We start from the raw sequence: 13,985 nt of genomic DNA on the forward strand, positions 1-13,985 counted from the left end.
AGCCATCAGCCCAGAGCCTGACGCGGGGCTCGAACTCACGGACCGCGAGGTCGTGACCTGGCTGAAGTCGGACGCTTAACCGACTGCGCCACCCAGGCGCCCCAAGAATAAGCATTATTAATCAAGTAAGACCCAGCACATGGGTGATCATAATACATGTAAATTTTGTTACATTTCCCTGCTACAGAACAAGGATTCTCGTGACGAGGAGGCATACTAAATATATGTTTAGTACAGTACAGGCTCCCCTCAGCCCACCCAAACACAAGGACATCTACCTGAGGTGAGGCCTGAAGAGCCGTCTGCAGAGGATCTTGGGACAAGGCAGGACACCCTGACAAGCCAGGTAATTGAAAGATAAATGTAGGGGCCCCTGGGTGGCTCAGTCGGTTAAGCATCTGACTCTTGGTTTTGGCTCAGGTCATGATCTCACGGTTTGCCGGTTTGAGCCCCGCATCAGGCTCCTCATCGACAGCACAGAGCCTGCTTGGGATTCTCTGTCTCCCTCTTTCTCTGCCCCTCCCCTGCTCATGCTCTCTCTCTCTCTCTCTCTCTCTCTCTCTCAAAATAAATAAAACTTAAGATGATTTTTTTAATTAAAAAAGAAAGGTAAACGTAGAAGCGACAGATTCCTTCTTTGTATTAATTGCAGTCATGGTTTCATGGGTGTATACGTATGTAAAAACTTACCAGATTGTACATTTTCTTTTTTAAGGTTTATTTATTTAAATAATCTCGACACCCAAGGTGGGGCTCGAACTCACAGCCCTGAGACTGAGTCGCGTGCTCTACCGGCTGAGCCAGCCAGGTGCCCTAAGAGTATAAATTACCTTAGAAGAAAGAGTAGAATGGATCAATAAAACAAAGAGAGCTATTTTTAATGTATAAAGCCACTGAGATTTTTAAAAAGAGTCTGCTGGCAAGTGTGACTGCAAGAGAGATAAAAACAAAATACGGAGCATTAAGGTTAAGAACACAGGACTATTCACAGAAATAGAAGTAAAAATTATAAAAGAAATATATGTGCAATTGTTCATAAACTTTTGAAATCTCGATAGGATCATTATATGCTAGAACAAGACAAACTATTAAAACTGACTCAAGAAGAAATAAAAAGTTCAAATAGACCGATCATAAAGGAAGAAATCGAAAACGTAGCAGAGCCATGGGGTAGGGGAGGGGAGAAGACACTTAATCCAGATCTGTTTATGGGAAAATCCCATCAAATGTGGACAGATCAGATATGTGATCTGATGTGATTTTATGTGTACTCTTAGAGGACATGGGCACATCCCAGTAAATTCAGTGCATATTTATGTGTAACGCAACGTATTCGGTATAGCATAATTTGTATGCCTAAACAAACTGGATTAAGATAGTACAGAAAAAGGGATCCGTTGTCCGGTGATTTTCAGGTCTGTGTCCACCACAGAACCTTTGTTTCACACAAAACCGCAAACTACAAAACGTGGATGGTGCTGAGGGAGCTGAGCAGTGGATCCCAGAGAGATGCGGGTCCTGGTGCTCAGAGCCTGTGAACGGGGCCTCACCTGGCAAAAGAGACCTCGCAGCTGTGATTGAGTTAAGGGTCTTAAGATGAAGGGTTGTCCTGGATTAGCCAGAGGGGGCCTAAATGTGATCACAACGGTCCCTGTAATGGGAGATTTGATGGCAGTAGGAAGGCCGGGTGGCTCTGGAAAGGGGAGCTGGAAGAAGGTGGCCACGAGCCAAGGAGAGCAAGCTGAAGACGCAAGGATCCTCCCCAGAAGAACCCAGACTTGCTTTAGCTCCCTGAGCCCCGTCAGCTTCATATCTCCATTCACCGTGGCCTCCCAAGCAGAATAGAACAAATTTGAGCTGTTTTGTGGTGGTACCACGTTGACCTGCTATAGACCTTTGTTACCTCTCCTACATTTTTGTGGGAGACTGACACGGTCGCCACTGCCAGACCTAATAACGGTTTGGGGAGAACAAGCACTTTTATTTCTTATTTTTTTTCCTTAATTTTTTAATGTTAATTTTTTATAGAGAGAGACAGAGCGTGAATGGGGGGGGGCAGAGAGAGAGGGAGACACAGAATACGAAGCAGGCTCCAGGGTCTGAGCTGGCAGCGCAGAGCTCGACGCGGGGCTCGAACTCACGGACCGCGAGATCATGACCTGAGCCGAAGTGGGACAGCCAACCAACTGAGCCACCCGGGCGCCCCAAGCACTTTTATTTCTCGTGGGCGGAAGTCACAGATCACTTTCATAATTAAGGAGAAAAGGAGAGACGAGGCGAGTGCATCACTGGCCCACACCAGGCGCAGCCGGTGCTCGGACTGCTACAGTTGTCATGGCTACACAGGTATCCGTTTTATTCCTTTATACCTCTGCCTCCCCAGCACAGCACTCAAAGGTTGCCCGGAGAGCCTGGAGTGGGGGGCTGTCCTGTGCTCCTCCAGACAGAGGTCTCACCTGCCCGGGGCTTGAGTGCAGAGTCGGACCGAGCAGCAGCATCCCGAGACGGACCGCCAAGAGCACTCAGGTCTGAGTACCTGAGCCACGGGGGGGAAGGGATGCCAGAGGGCAGTCAGGCTTGCAGGGAAACCACCCACTGCTCCAGCCCTCACACAATAGTCCCTGCCCCAACGGGCGGACACCCACCCCTTACCACCTGTCCTGTCCTGTCCGGGAGGGCCTCGGTGCAACCCAGGTGAGTGCCGAGTGCCGCAGGCGGGGTGTCTCCTCTCAGCCTCGCGGGAGCAGGAGGGAGCAGGGGCTCAGCGTGGCCCCTGTGCACCTGGGCACTGGGGGGAGGGGGCGAGCACACCTCTGACATCAGCCGCTTCCTGGGGTGACTCTCTCTTCTGTCTTCTGGGGGGAGCTGCTACAGTTCCTCTCTGCCGTCTCCATGGCAACGCTCACGTGGATTTCATAGAACATTAGGTGTTTGAGCTGGAAGGGACCTCAGAGATCAGCTCCTCTCGCCCCCTCATTCCAGGCAGAAGGGTGCAGGTTCAGGACACCACGTGCCCCGGGGCCCGCAGCCAGCCAGGGATCCGGGGCCTCTGCCTTCTGGCACCGTCCCCAGCCAGGGTCCCCTCCCTGAGATCACGGGCAGCTCAGTTCTCTAGGACTCACTTCTGGGGAGGGGCTCTGGGGACATGAGACCTGGGAGTGCTGCCACTCCCCCCCCCCACTGAATACAAGACCCCTGAGGTCCAGTCCAGCCCTGTCCTGCTCAGTCACAGACCTGTTCATTGAGTGCTTGGTGGAGACAGGACGGGTGCCGTCCTCAGGAAGCTCAGAGGCTGGTGCGGAGGCCATGCAGCCTCCTGAGGGACCCGTGGGGAGCAAACGTGTGTCCACAGCGTGTCTGTAGAGCAAGGAGTGGGGGTGGGAGGAGCCTGGAAGGCTGCCTGCCTGGAGGAGGGGGCTCCAAGCAGTGCCTGGAAGGACGAGGAAGACTGCCTGGCTCCAGGATCATGGCCCCGTGGGTCAGCAGAATGTGTCGGTAAGGCTGGCCGGCTTGGAAAATGGGGCTCCAGAGAGGGATTGCCTCAGGCCGTGGGTCCCAGAGAGTTGTTGTGTCTGGGTACTCATGGCACACGTCACTCCATGACAGAGGGTCCGGACAGCCAGAAGGGCAAGTCAGAGGGCAGCCTGCCGGAGCTGGAGGCCCGGGCACAAGAAGGCATCAGGAACCCAGGCCGCCACGGGGTGCTGGAGGGAGGATCCAGGAGTGAGGCGGGAACATATCTGGGATTGCTCTCTCCCTTTGCCGAGACACAGATATGTGTCCACCCTCTCTGGCCAGCAGAACCAGCCCCCTGCGAGGAGGGTTAGGCCCACAGGCACCCTTCCTTCACTCCGCACTCTAGCTCAGCCTCAGCACTCACCTCAGCGCCACACCCCGCCTCAGGGACCTGCCCTGGAGGCCCAGAGGTCTTTGCAGGCCTGAAGATCCCAACAGTCTGGGCTTCCCCAAGTCCGGTCAAGGCCACCCTGCTGACCTTTCCCACCAAACTGGCCCCCTTCCTTCCCCTGGCTGGCAGCCTGTTCTAGTTATCTATTGCTGTGGAACAAAAATCCCCCAAATGCAGTTTGGGCAGGGCTCAGTGGGGTCAGCTTATCCCTGCTCCGCATGGAACCCACCAGAACTAAGCGCTCGTTGCCAGGACAACTCCTATCCTCCACGGGCAGCAAGTGAGTTCCTTTCCACCCGGAATTCTTCACAAGGCTGCTTGGGCTTTCTCACGGTATGTCAGCTGGGGCCCAGGAGTGAGTGTTCCAGGAGAAGGGATGTAGGAGCTGCTAGTCTAGAAGGTCTGGGTCCAGAAACGGACACAGGGCCACTTCAGCCATAGGTACTGGTCAGAGCAATCACAGACCCAAAGGCAGGAGACCGAGGCCTTCCCTCCTGATCGGGAGGGGTGGCAGAGAACTCGCCCCTTAGCGTACCTCAGCGCTATGCTGCCTCTCCCCCAGGGGCTGACTCCCCCCACCCTGGGTTCCTGCGACCCCTTTCCAACTCATCTCCCCTTCTACAGGCGGCACCCTGCACCCCCTCCACTTTACCTCCCGCACTCCTGTAGCAAAGTCCTCTGTTGCTTTGCTCAGCAACTGTGCATGGCTCCCTACTTCTCGCCGAACAATTTCCAAGCCCCTAGGCTGAACTTTCACATTCACTTGCGAATCTAGCCCCCTCCTATGTTACCGGTGAGATTTTCTCCAAGCATCCGGACACGACACTGTGGCCTCCTCTCCAAAAGCCCACCCACTGGCACTCTGAGCTTATACGTATTCACTCCTCTACCTGGCAAGTTTCTCTGTGTCCTCTCCTGCCGGACTCCTGTTCAACCTTCCGAGCCTGGAGCAAATGCCCCTCCTCCACAAGGCCCTGCTCTCACTACTCGGTAACACTAGTCCTGCCTCACTGCACACGGAGGTACCTTCTGCCTTAAATCCTTGCTGGCAATGACGTGTCCTCCCGAAGTGGGGCCCGTTTCTAACTCATATTTCTTTCACGAATTTAATAATAGTTTATTGAGGCCTGGAGCCAGCTGCCAGGAATATGGCAGTGACCAAGACAAGCTGCTTCCTGTACCCAGAGAACTTCATTCCGGGGAATGAGACAGATGGCGAACAGAGGAACCAAGGGACATAATGATCAAAGATTAGGAGGACTGCTGGAAGGCAAGAGTGGCAGGAGGGATGCTGTGGTCCAGGGACCTCAAACTCTCTCTTCAAAACAAACCGGAGACCTGGGTTTTTACATATACATACTCTGATTGATTCTAAAGGTTACAAGGTCAAGTCTTTCCCTTCTGCTGTTTTCAGCTTCCCGCCCCTCCTGGCCCCCCAGTCTCTCCAAAGTGCCTGCTACCTTCCCTCTTCCCATTACCCCATTAGCATTAGCCCCACCCTCGACTCAGGCTGCCTTACCTACAGCCCCCACCCCTCGGGCACCCCAGACTCCTTTCTGGTCGCCCTGGATCCTGGGCTTAGTGGGCACTGGCTGAGACCCTGGGGCGGCTACCCTGAAGTTGGCCTCATGGAGGGTAGGTCACCTGGAATCCCCAGGGCCCCAGCAGTGGGAGCTCCACACTCCCACCCCAAGCCCCACTGCCCACACATCTGCTGCATTGGCCTGGAAGAAAAGGAGTGAGACAAGAGAGTAGGCCCTCAGAGGGCTTCCTCAGGCTTGTCCCCCGGCTCTGCCAGGGCCCTGAGGGATGGGTCTCCAGAGAATCCTGGGCCAACCCTGCCAAGGGGCAGTGTATGTTCTCTGGAGCCAAGGAGTTAGGTACAAACCCCGGCTCTGTCACTTTCTAGCCTGGTGATTTTGGACAGCTCCCTTTCCGTCTCTGGGCCTCAGTTTTCCCATCTGAACATTGGGGATCCTAGCACCACTCACTTCACAGGATAGGTTTGAGGATAACTTGTGCCTGGCACACAGTGACACTCGGGAAAGGGCGATTTCCACAGCCTCTCCCGTGAAGGGCCTTGCCAGCCCCTCTTGGGAAATCACTCTGTTGTGTTGTCCCCGATCTCTGAGCCCTAGAGGCATCTTCTGTCCATTATAATTATTTGGGCTCTGGGACCTGCCAGCTGAGAGGGCTCAGGCCTCTGAAGGACCTAGGGTCCATGTGTCAGCTGTCACATCTTAGGGGACAGCCAGGCCAACCCTCCAGCTCCCAGAGTGGTATGGAGCAAAGGCTGATCCCCGAAGAAATGCCTTTGTGCCTACACCCGCTGCCCCCAAGCCCTAGGTGAGGGGCATGTTGGCTCACTGCTCCTGGGATTCCATGACTGTCTCAGCCTCATTCTCAAAACCCAGAGACTCTTGGATGGAGACAGACAGTTCAGGTGGAGAGGAGGTGTCAGGCTCTGGAGGCCGGTCTGCCAGGGCCTAGCATGGGATTTGGACAGTCAGCACTTGGCCCCCTTGGGGCCAGAACCTGGCACCAGAAGGGCAAGGGGCTAGCCACATTCTGGGGGAGGAACCTCCTAGCCCCTTCTCCTCCCAGACCCCTGAGGGCAGAGCCCCAGGGAAAAGACCCCTCAGAGGGCTTGCTACTGCCCTAAGGTGGATTTCCCTTTACCCAAGGGTCCTGAGGCTTCAGCCCAGCGGGCAGAAGCTGCGGGGGAGGGCGCCCTGCGGCTCTCAAGTGCTAGCTGTGTCCTGCCTCTGGTAACCAGCTGTCAGATGAGCCCAGAGCACTGGGAGCCCCCCACCCCGGGTTTGTTTGCCTGCCCTAAGGGCAGAAGTGAGGGCGCAGCAGACCAGGTGGCATCTCCGGCTGAGAAGGGACAGAAACCCAGGGTGTCCACCCCATGCAGTCCCACTGCCTCAGCGCCCCCTTCTCGGGCAATCCTCTCGTCCCAGGCCCAGAGGCCGTCCAGTGAGGGTCACTGGGCAACGAGCAGGGCGTGGGGGGGGGGTGTACAAGCGGGAAAACGACAGGATCCCGCCTCACCCAGACCCACCGCCTCACGGAGGTGGCCACGGAGTGAGGTCGCAGGGCCTGGGGCAGGGCGGGAGCTGCACGCACCGGGCGGACGCGAGCCCACCCGGAGCACCTATAGGGCAGTGCCCGCGCCTCGTGACCCCGCCCCAGGGCGGCCGGCTCATTTGCATGCCCCCGCCCCAGCGCGGCCATTGGCGGCGGCGTGGGGAGGCCGGGCCTGAGTGGCTGCGGGCTGTGGGGCGCGGGGGCGGGGCTGCGGGGAGCCTGGCGCCCGCGATGCCGCCGCCGTCGCCGCCGCCGCCGCCGCCGCCGCCGCCGCGGGACGGGTTCGGGTCCGTGTCGCGCTCGGCGGGCGCGGGCAGCAGAGCGGCCCGGGGCGCGGCGGCTGCAGCGGGAGCTCCCTGAGCGCCCGCCCGTCATGTCCAGGAAGAAGACCCCCAAGAGGAAGGGGGCCAGCGGGCCCGCTGCCTCCGCGCTGCATGCGGCCGACGGGTCCCGGCCGGCGCGCCCAGGGACTGCACGCCCCGGCCCCCAGGCGCGGCCCAACGGACCCCCGCAGCCCGGCCGGCCCTCGCTTGGCGGCGGCGACTTCTACGACGTCGCCTTCAAGGTGAGCCGGCCCCCGCCCCAGGCGAGCGCAGCAGGTGGCGCTCCGCCCGAGCCGAGCCGGGAGAGGTCGGGGAGGGGATGCAGGGCCCCGCGGACCCTCGGCGGGGAGCCCGCCGGAGCGGCATCCAGCAGCTGGCACGGTGCATGGCATACACACACAGCCTTCAGACCCGGATTTCAGATACCCAACAGCTGGCAAGGTCTGCCCCCTAACGCCACAGCTGGCAGGGCTGGACAAAGGGTCCCAGACCTGGCAGGTGCTCCGTCCCGGGTCCCGAATGACACCGCCCCCGCCCCCGCCCCCGCGCGGGGCCCAGTCTCACCATTTCCCATATGCTGCCTTCCGCACCCCCAGGGTCTGTGGGTCTTCTCTTTTTGGAGGACGGGGGAGATTAAGAAGAGGTTTGCCAGTTGGGTAGGGAGCACTAGAGCCTTCTTCAGCCCTCGGCAGGAGCTTGTGAATCGTGGAGGGGTTGTCAGGACTGTCTTTGGGTTTGGAGCCTTGGGCAGCAGGCTGGGGGAGGGGAGGAGGGGGGAGGCCTGACTGCCCCTCCTGCTCCACAGACCTGACCCAGGCCCCTCATCACACCAAGATCTGACCCCCATGTGGCAAATTCCTCCAGAGTCTTACTGGCATGGGAAGAAGCCCCTGGCACAGAGACCCCTGCAGGCCTTTCAGAAGGTCTCCAGCTACCAATCCCCAGACTCGGCTCCCCACCAAGCCCCACATGCTTTCCTTCCAGATCAAGCATGATGTCCAGGGTCTGGGGGTGGGTTGGGTAGGACCCTGGATGGAGGCAGCTGCCCCCACTCCTCACTGGTTGAATTGGGCCACTGTTCAAGAGGGGACAGAACCTTCTGGAGGTGGGAGCCTGGAGGTCTAGGCTGGCAGCCACCATAGCTGCTATGTCTCCCCCAAGTCCTGCCGAACCTGTGAGCCTGAGACCGGTTCCTCCACTCCTGGCCAGGCCAGCGCAGGGAAGGCCAGACACCCCTCTGGGTGGGCCAGCACCTTGGTCCCCTCTGTCCCTAACACCTCTGACCCTCCTGTTCGCCCCAGGTCATGCTGGTGGGGGACTCAGGCGTGGGGAAGACCTGCTTACTCGTGCGCTTCAAGGACGGGGCTTTCCTGGCAGGGACCTTCATCTCCACTGTGGGCATCGACTTCCGGGTGAGAGTGGAAGCTCACGTCCTAAGCACTGAGCTGGCCCAGCCATGCCCTGGGCCCCTGACACCAGCTCACCGGGCTGTCACAACACCCCTGGGCAGCTGGTTTCTCCGTCACCCCAGTGACACCAACAGGCTCATAGGGTGGAGCTCGAGCTCCTGTCTGGACCACCCGGCTCTCAGGGCCCAGGTGGTTGAGGTGGGATGCCTTACCCACCAAACTACACCTCCTGACCCCCTAAGGGTCCTGAAGACAGGTGAGGGCTGCATCTGACTGAAGCAGGGAGAGCACCCCTGTGCCTGGAGCTACCTCTGTGCCTCAGGGTAGGTGGGCCGTGGTGCCTTCCCACCCCCCGGGTGATGGCTGACAGAGGACACTCAAGGCCCATGTTCACTTGGAAGGCGAACATCACTGTCCTTCTGTACAGAGGTGCCAGGAAGCCTGCTAAAGGACCTAGGAAGACAGGTGGTGTGGAGCACGTACCGTACCCCCTCTGGGAGCAGGGGCGGGTCCCTGCCCTTGGGTGAGGAGGCTCATGGGAAGTGCTGCCGCCTGGCTGCTCCCCCCTCTTCGAGAGCCCCCTCCCAGGTTGCCCCCAGCGGGAGGGGTGTCCTGGGGTTTTCTGGGGGGAAGGGAAGTGCCCCTGGACTTCAAATCCCTCTCATTTCCCCCCACCTGGCACCTTTAGCAGCCTGTGGAGTCAGCAGGCGACGTTGAGGGCTGCGGCCTTAGGCCTGGCGGGTGGCAGCATTCCAGCCCCCACCTCGAGTCACCAGTCTAAATTCTTGCCTTGCCAAGGTGCTGGTGTGTTCTAGACAAATCCCAAATTTGCATTTTTTCTCACCCTTTAATTAGACCCAGTTGGTGGGAGGCTGGGAGGGAGGCCCATTCTGGGAACAGGAAAGGGGGCTCCTCCCAGTCTGGGGAGCCATGGGTTACCCTGCTTGAGGGTCCAGGTCCCCTCAAGTCTTCTGAGATGAAGTAAGGGTTCAGGTGCCGAAAGGGGGCAGCTCTGACCCTGGACAGATGGTCCTTGGCCTGTTTTGGACCCATCTCCCCCCTTCTCACCTCCCTCTTGGCTCTGGGGCAGGTGGCGAGGGAGGTGAGGCTGTTTGGTTCACACCCCTGTTCAGGGTGCCAGTGAAGGCAGGGTGTCCTTCCCAGTCCCCCCTTCCCCCCCCCCCCCCCGCCTCAGCCCAGCAGATGGCTGTGCCATTGGTTCCTTGGAGACCCAGAAGCACCCTGACAGCAGGAGCTTGGGGAAGAGGGGGGCGGTGGTGTTCCAGCTGCCAGGGGCCCCCACCCCCACCACAGCAGATGGGAACCGTGGGGTTGGGTCTTTCCCTGCCACTAGCCCTGCACCGGGAAGGTCCGGCTAGGAACCACTACCGGCCAGCAAACATTTAATGAGCACCCACCGTGTACCAGGCAGTTTCAGGCTCTGTGGTTACTGTGCTGGGACCCGCCCTCAGGGGGCTGCTGGCTCTTAAACTAGGAAGCTGGCTATGGCTAGGCACAGGGGGAAGTGGGCAGCCAGGCCGGGCTGGAGGGGTGCTGGCAGAGGGAAGGGAGTGGGGGGAGGCGGGAGCAACAGGACTCAGTGACTGACCAGGTGGGTGGTCTAAGTCACCTTCAAGGGCAGGGAGCTGGTGGAGCAGGTGCTGGGCCTCCAGGGTGGGAGTGGGCTACCAGGAGGGGCTCACCAGGGGGAGGTGCAGGAGGCGCGGTGAGGGGGGAAACTGGGAGCTCCCCACCGGAGGGCAGCAGTGTTCTAGCTGTTGGTTGCTGGACCGGGCTGGTTGTTATTTCAGAACAAAGTTCTGGATGTGGATGGCATGAAGGTGAAGCTGCAGGTGAGTGGTGTGGGGAGCAGCGGGGGGCAGAGGGTTGAGGGTGGTGAACACCCAGGAGAAACTGGCGGCCCTGTGCCTGTCACTCCAGATCTGGGACACAGCTGGCCAGGAGCGGTTCCGGAGCGTCACCCACGCCTACTACCGCGATGCTCATGGTGAGCTTGTGGGTGGGGGATGCCAGTCCCGGGGAGTCAGAGGCTGTGCTCTCGCGGGTGTCAGGTTTCCCTGGCTTCTGCACGGAGGAGGGTGCCCTGGGCAGGAGCATGGCAGGAAGTGTGGAGGCTGTGATGCGTGTGGGTGTGGGTGACAGGAAGCTGTGGTGGGCCCTGGAGGTGTCCTCACTCGTCCTCTGCCCCCAGCACTGCTGCTGCTCTATGATGTCACCAACAAGGCCTCCTTTGACAATATCCAGGTCAGTGGTTTCCTTCCTGGTGGTGGTGGCAGGAACAGGCCGTGATGGCATTAGGGTCCCAGGGGGCTAAGGACCCTACCGGCGGCAGGGAGACGGCCCCTCTGGTGGCTCAGGTGGAGTGTGAGCTGAAGGGAGTCCGAGCACCTTCCAGCTCTGTCAGTCCAACACCTTGGGTAAGGTGCTTGTCGAGGGTGCCTCAACAGGACCCAGGGACCTCGATTTCTGGGCCTTCCTATTAGCCAGAGCCCAACAGGCACCCCAAGCAGTGAGGCCTGGAGGGGCAAGGGGCGAGCAGAGTGCCAGCCTCCAGCCTGGTCTCAGCTTTTCCCCCACAGGCCTGGCTGACGGAGATCCAGGATTACGCCCAACATGACGTGGTGCTCATGCTGCTGGGGAACAAGGTGGGCACCCCAGCCCATCCTGTCCACCGTGGCTCTGTATGGGGGCAGGGGTGGCAGGGTAAGCCCTGGGCCAGCTCTCACCAAGACCCACCCCCCCCATGCCAGGTGGACTCTGCCCAGGAGCGTGTGGTGAAAAGGGAGGATGGGGAGAAGTTGGCTAAGGTGAGCCGGGGTGGGGTGGGTGTCCGGGGAGCGTCCCTGGGGTTGCAGGGCCTGGGCTATCTCCACCAGGCTGCCACCTGGCTGGCAGCAGCTGTTTGCAGGAGTACGGGCTGCCCTTCATGGAGACCAGCGCCAAGACAGGCCTCAACGTAGACTTGGCCTTCACAGCCGTAGCAAAGTAAGTGCTGGTAGTCATCAGGAAGATCCTCCAGACCCAGAGTCTGAATCTCTGTCGGTGGAGGAAGCTGTCCCATGGTCCCTTCTGCCCCACAGGGAGTTGAAGCAGCGCTCCATGAAGGTCCCCAGTGAGCCTCGCTTCCGGCTGCACGACTACGTCAAGAGGGAGGGCCGAGGGGCCTCCTGCTGCAGACCCTGAACCTGACTGGGCACTGCCACTGCACATCCTCTGGGAGGCCCCTGCAAGGCTGGACAGAGGGTCACCTGGCAGTCAACTCGAGGGCGGCCGTTTCTGGGACTCCCAGACAGAGCCTCGTCTTTCCCTAGAGCCTCAGTTCCAACAGGCTTCACGGAGCCAGTGGGTCTGCAGCCCGACTCAGGGCCTTGCCCCCAAGGCCTTGATGGAGAAGCAACGGCCTCCCGTACAGGAGACACCCCACAATGCAAAGCCCATGCGGGGAGCCTGGTCTTGCTGCCACGGCACTCTGCTGCCCTCTCCTGGACGCGCCCAGCTTCAAGGCTGGACCCCGGTGCCAGCGCCACGTGTACAGTGCCTAACCCCCCAAAAGCCATGTCTTCAGCGGCACCCGCTGCCCAGGCAGGGAAAGGCCGGACTCCTGTCCGTGCCTGGGGCAGAGGGCTTCGCTGCACATCCAATCATGCATCTGTGCCCCAAGGACCAAAGCTGCCAGCCCACACACTCAGAGACTCTGGGTCAAACATCAGCAGGGTCTTCCTCTCGTGTCGCCCGGAGGACGCCAAGTTTGCGGCTTTCTAATACACGAACGGCAAGTGGGAAATCAGAAACCGTCAGGGAAACTAGAACTGCCAGCCCAGCTGAGGCCTGTGCAGAGTGAGGTCAAGCCAGGAGGCTGGCAGTGTGCTCCAGCTCATAGGTCTTTGGGTTAAGAGTCTTTGTTTTCAGTTCTGGTGAATAAAGTTGTGTTTTCTGGACTGCCGGTCTCTTCTGTTACAAGAAATCCCCTTCTTTGCGCCCTCGGCAAAGTACGGGTTGAAGACAACGCTAAGAGGGTAGTACCCTCAACTAGGGCTGCTGTCTAGGGAGCACGGGGAACCTAGGTGGTTGGGTGGTTGATGTCCACTTCCCTCTGCAAGACCCAACGAAACAGAAAACAGTGCTCTGTGGCCGGTGAGGAGGAAGAGTTCCTCACCTGCTTAAGACAAAGACCCCCGCTCCGCCCCGGGATTTCTGCTCTTACAGGCAAAAAAACCGAGAAGGCATCCCAATAGTTGAAAGGTCACCGTGTGAACATCCATCTTTCTCTACCCTTTCCCAAGACTGCCACGGAACGAGCCAGTCCTCCCGCGGAGTCCTCTGGGGAGCAAACGCATGTGAAAATAAAGACACTTGCGCTCCCATCAACTCACCACCTCTGCTTTATTGTTAAGCGCCGCAGATACGGACGTGGACTCCCGCCTTACCACCAGGCCCCGGGCTGACGTTCATTTACGTCCACGGTCTCCAACCACGTCACCGACCGCCCTAAAAGTCAGACACACAGAGCCGAAATGTAGACAGAAGCCCGCTACCCCGATTTTTTGGAGATGTTTTCACACCAGCCCCTCCTGTCAAGGGGGCGCACCCTGAAGCCTCAGTCTTGCAAAATAATCAGACTGCACATGCAGTTTTCATACGAGGTGTCAGAAACGAAAGCAATTCATCACAGGCTCCAAGCTGCATAGGGGAAACCAAGCCCGGCCCAGGCTTACCTGCGGAGAGAAGTCGGTCTGGGGTCGCACCTTCCCAACAGAACCGGACGGGTTGGGGGGGGGGGGGAGGCGGGCGGAGCAAGGAACGCGTACAACGCTGAAGACAGAGGCGGAGCCCCGGCGGATGATGGCCCTGGAGGACCCCTCAGCCCCATTCGGGGCCCAGATCCTCCCCTAACGTGGACTCGCAGCGACCGCACAGACAAGCGCCCACGGCCGCCACTGGATTCCCAAAAGAAAGCACGCGCCCGAGGCTGAAGCTTTTATAGAAAGTGCCCCACCTCTGCGATTGGGCAATCATGCCGGAAGTACCCGCCCCCGGTCTCCTGAACCAGACTCGCGAAGCTTCTCCCTTTAGCAGAGGCCTTGGAACTTAACTGTGAGCGACAGATGCACAGAACCAATCAGACTCCGATCTGCAACATAGAGTGATTCTGAAGCTGCCAATCCCGCCCCGCGACGTCGGAGCCGCCGGAATTCGTAGTTTCTGGAGAGCCGCGCGTGAGGCAGGGACCCAGGC

At 59.3% G+C, this 13,985-nt stretch overlaps 1 protein-coding gene, 1 long non-coding RNA gene and 1 other non-coding gene across 3 annotated transcripts; 1 reads left to right on the plus strand and 2 right to left on the minus strand.

Annotated features, from left to right (window-relative positions):
- Positions 1–7,333: 7,333 nt before the first annotated feature.
- RAB26 (RAB26, member RAS oncogene family) lies at positions 7,334–12,688 on the plus strand. The gene is made up of 9 exons (XM_030301146.1): positions 7,334–7,562; positions 8,622–8,732; positions 10,541–10,582; positions 10,671–10,737; positions 10,942–10,994; positions 11,330–11,395; positions 11,501–11,557; positions 11,659–11,735; positions 11,831–12,688. The coding sequence occupies exons 1-9, from the start codon at positions 7,371–7,373 to the stop codon at positions 11,931–11,933; spliced, it is 768 nt and encodes a 255-aa protein (XP_030157006.1). The 5' UTR covers positions 7,334–7,370; the 3' UTR covers positions 11,934–12,688.
- Positions 12,689–13,114: 426 nt separating this feature from the next.
- LOC115504290 lies at positions 13,115–13,784 on the minus strand. Its single transcript, XR_003965645.1, has 2 exons — positions 13,466–13,784; positions 13,115–13,238 (listed from the first exon to the last, which is right to left on the minus strand). It is a non-coding gene; the product is annotated as an uncharacterized LOC115504290 (long non-coding RNA).
- Positions 13,343–13,425, minus strand: LOC115504639. Its single transcript, XR_003965743.1, has one exon. It is a non-coding gene; the product is annotated as a small nucleolar RNA SNORD60 (small nucleolar RNA).
- Positions 13,785–13,985: the final 201 nt, after the last annotated feature.

This window comes from Lynx canadensis, chromosome E3 (genome assembly GCF_007474595.2).
Source record: "Lynx canadensis isolate LIC74 chromosome E3, mLynCan4.pri.v2, whole genome shotgun sequence".
NCBI classification, from domain to species: domain Eukaryota; kingdom Metazoa; phylum Chordata; class Mammalia; order Carnivora; family Felidae; genus Lynx; species Lynx canadensis.

Coding starts and splice junctions, on each gene's coding strand:
- RAB26 (XM_030301146.1), top strand. CDS start 7,371: ATGTCCAGGAAGAAGACCCCCAAGAGGAAGGGGGCCAGCGGGCCCGCT. Junction 8,733..10,540: donor CTGTGGGCATCGACTTCCGG/GTGAGAGTGGAA, acceptor TTGTTATTTCAG/AACAAAGTTCTGGATGTGGA. Junction 10,583..10,670: donor GCATGAAGGTGAAGCTGCAG/GTGAGTGGTGTG, acceptor CTGTCACTCCAG/ATCTGGGACACAGCTGGCCA.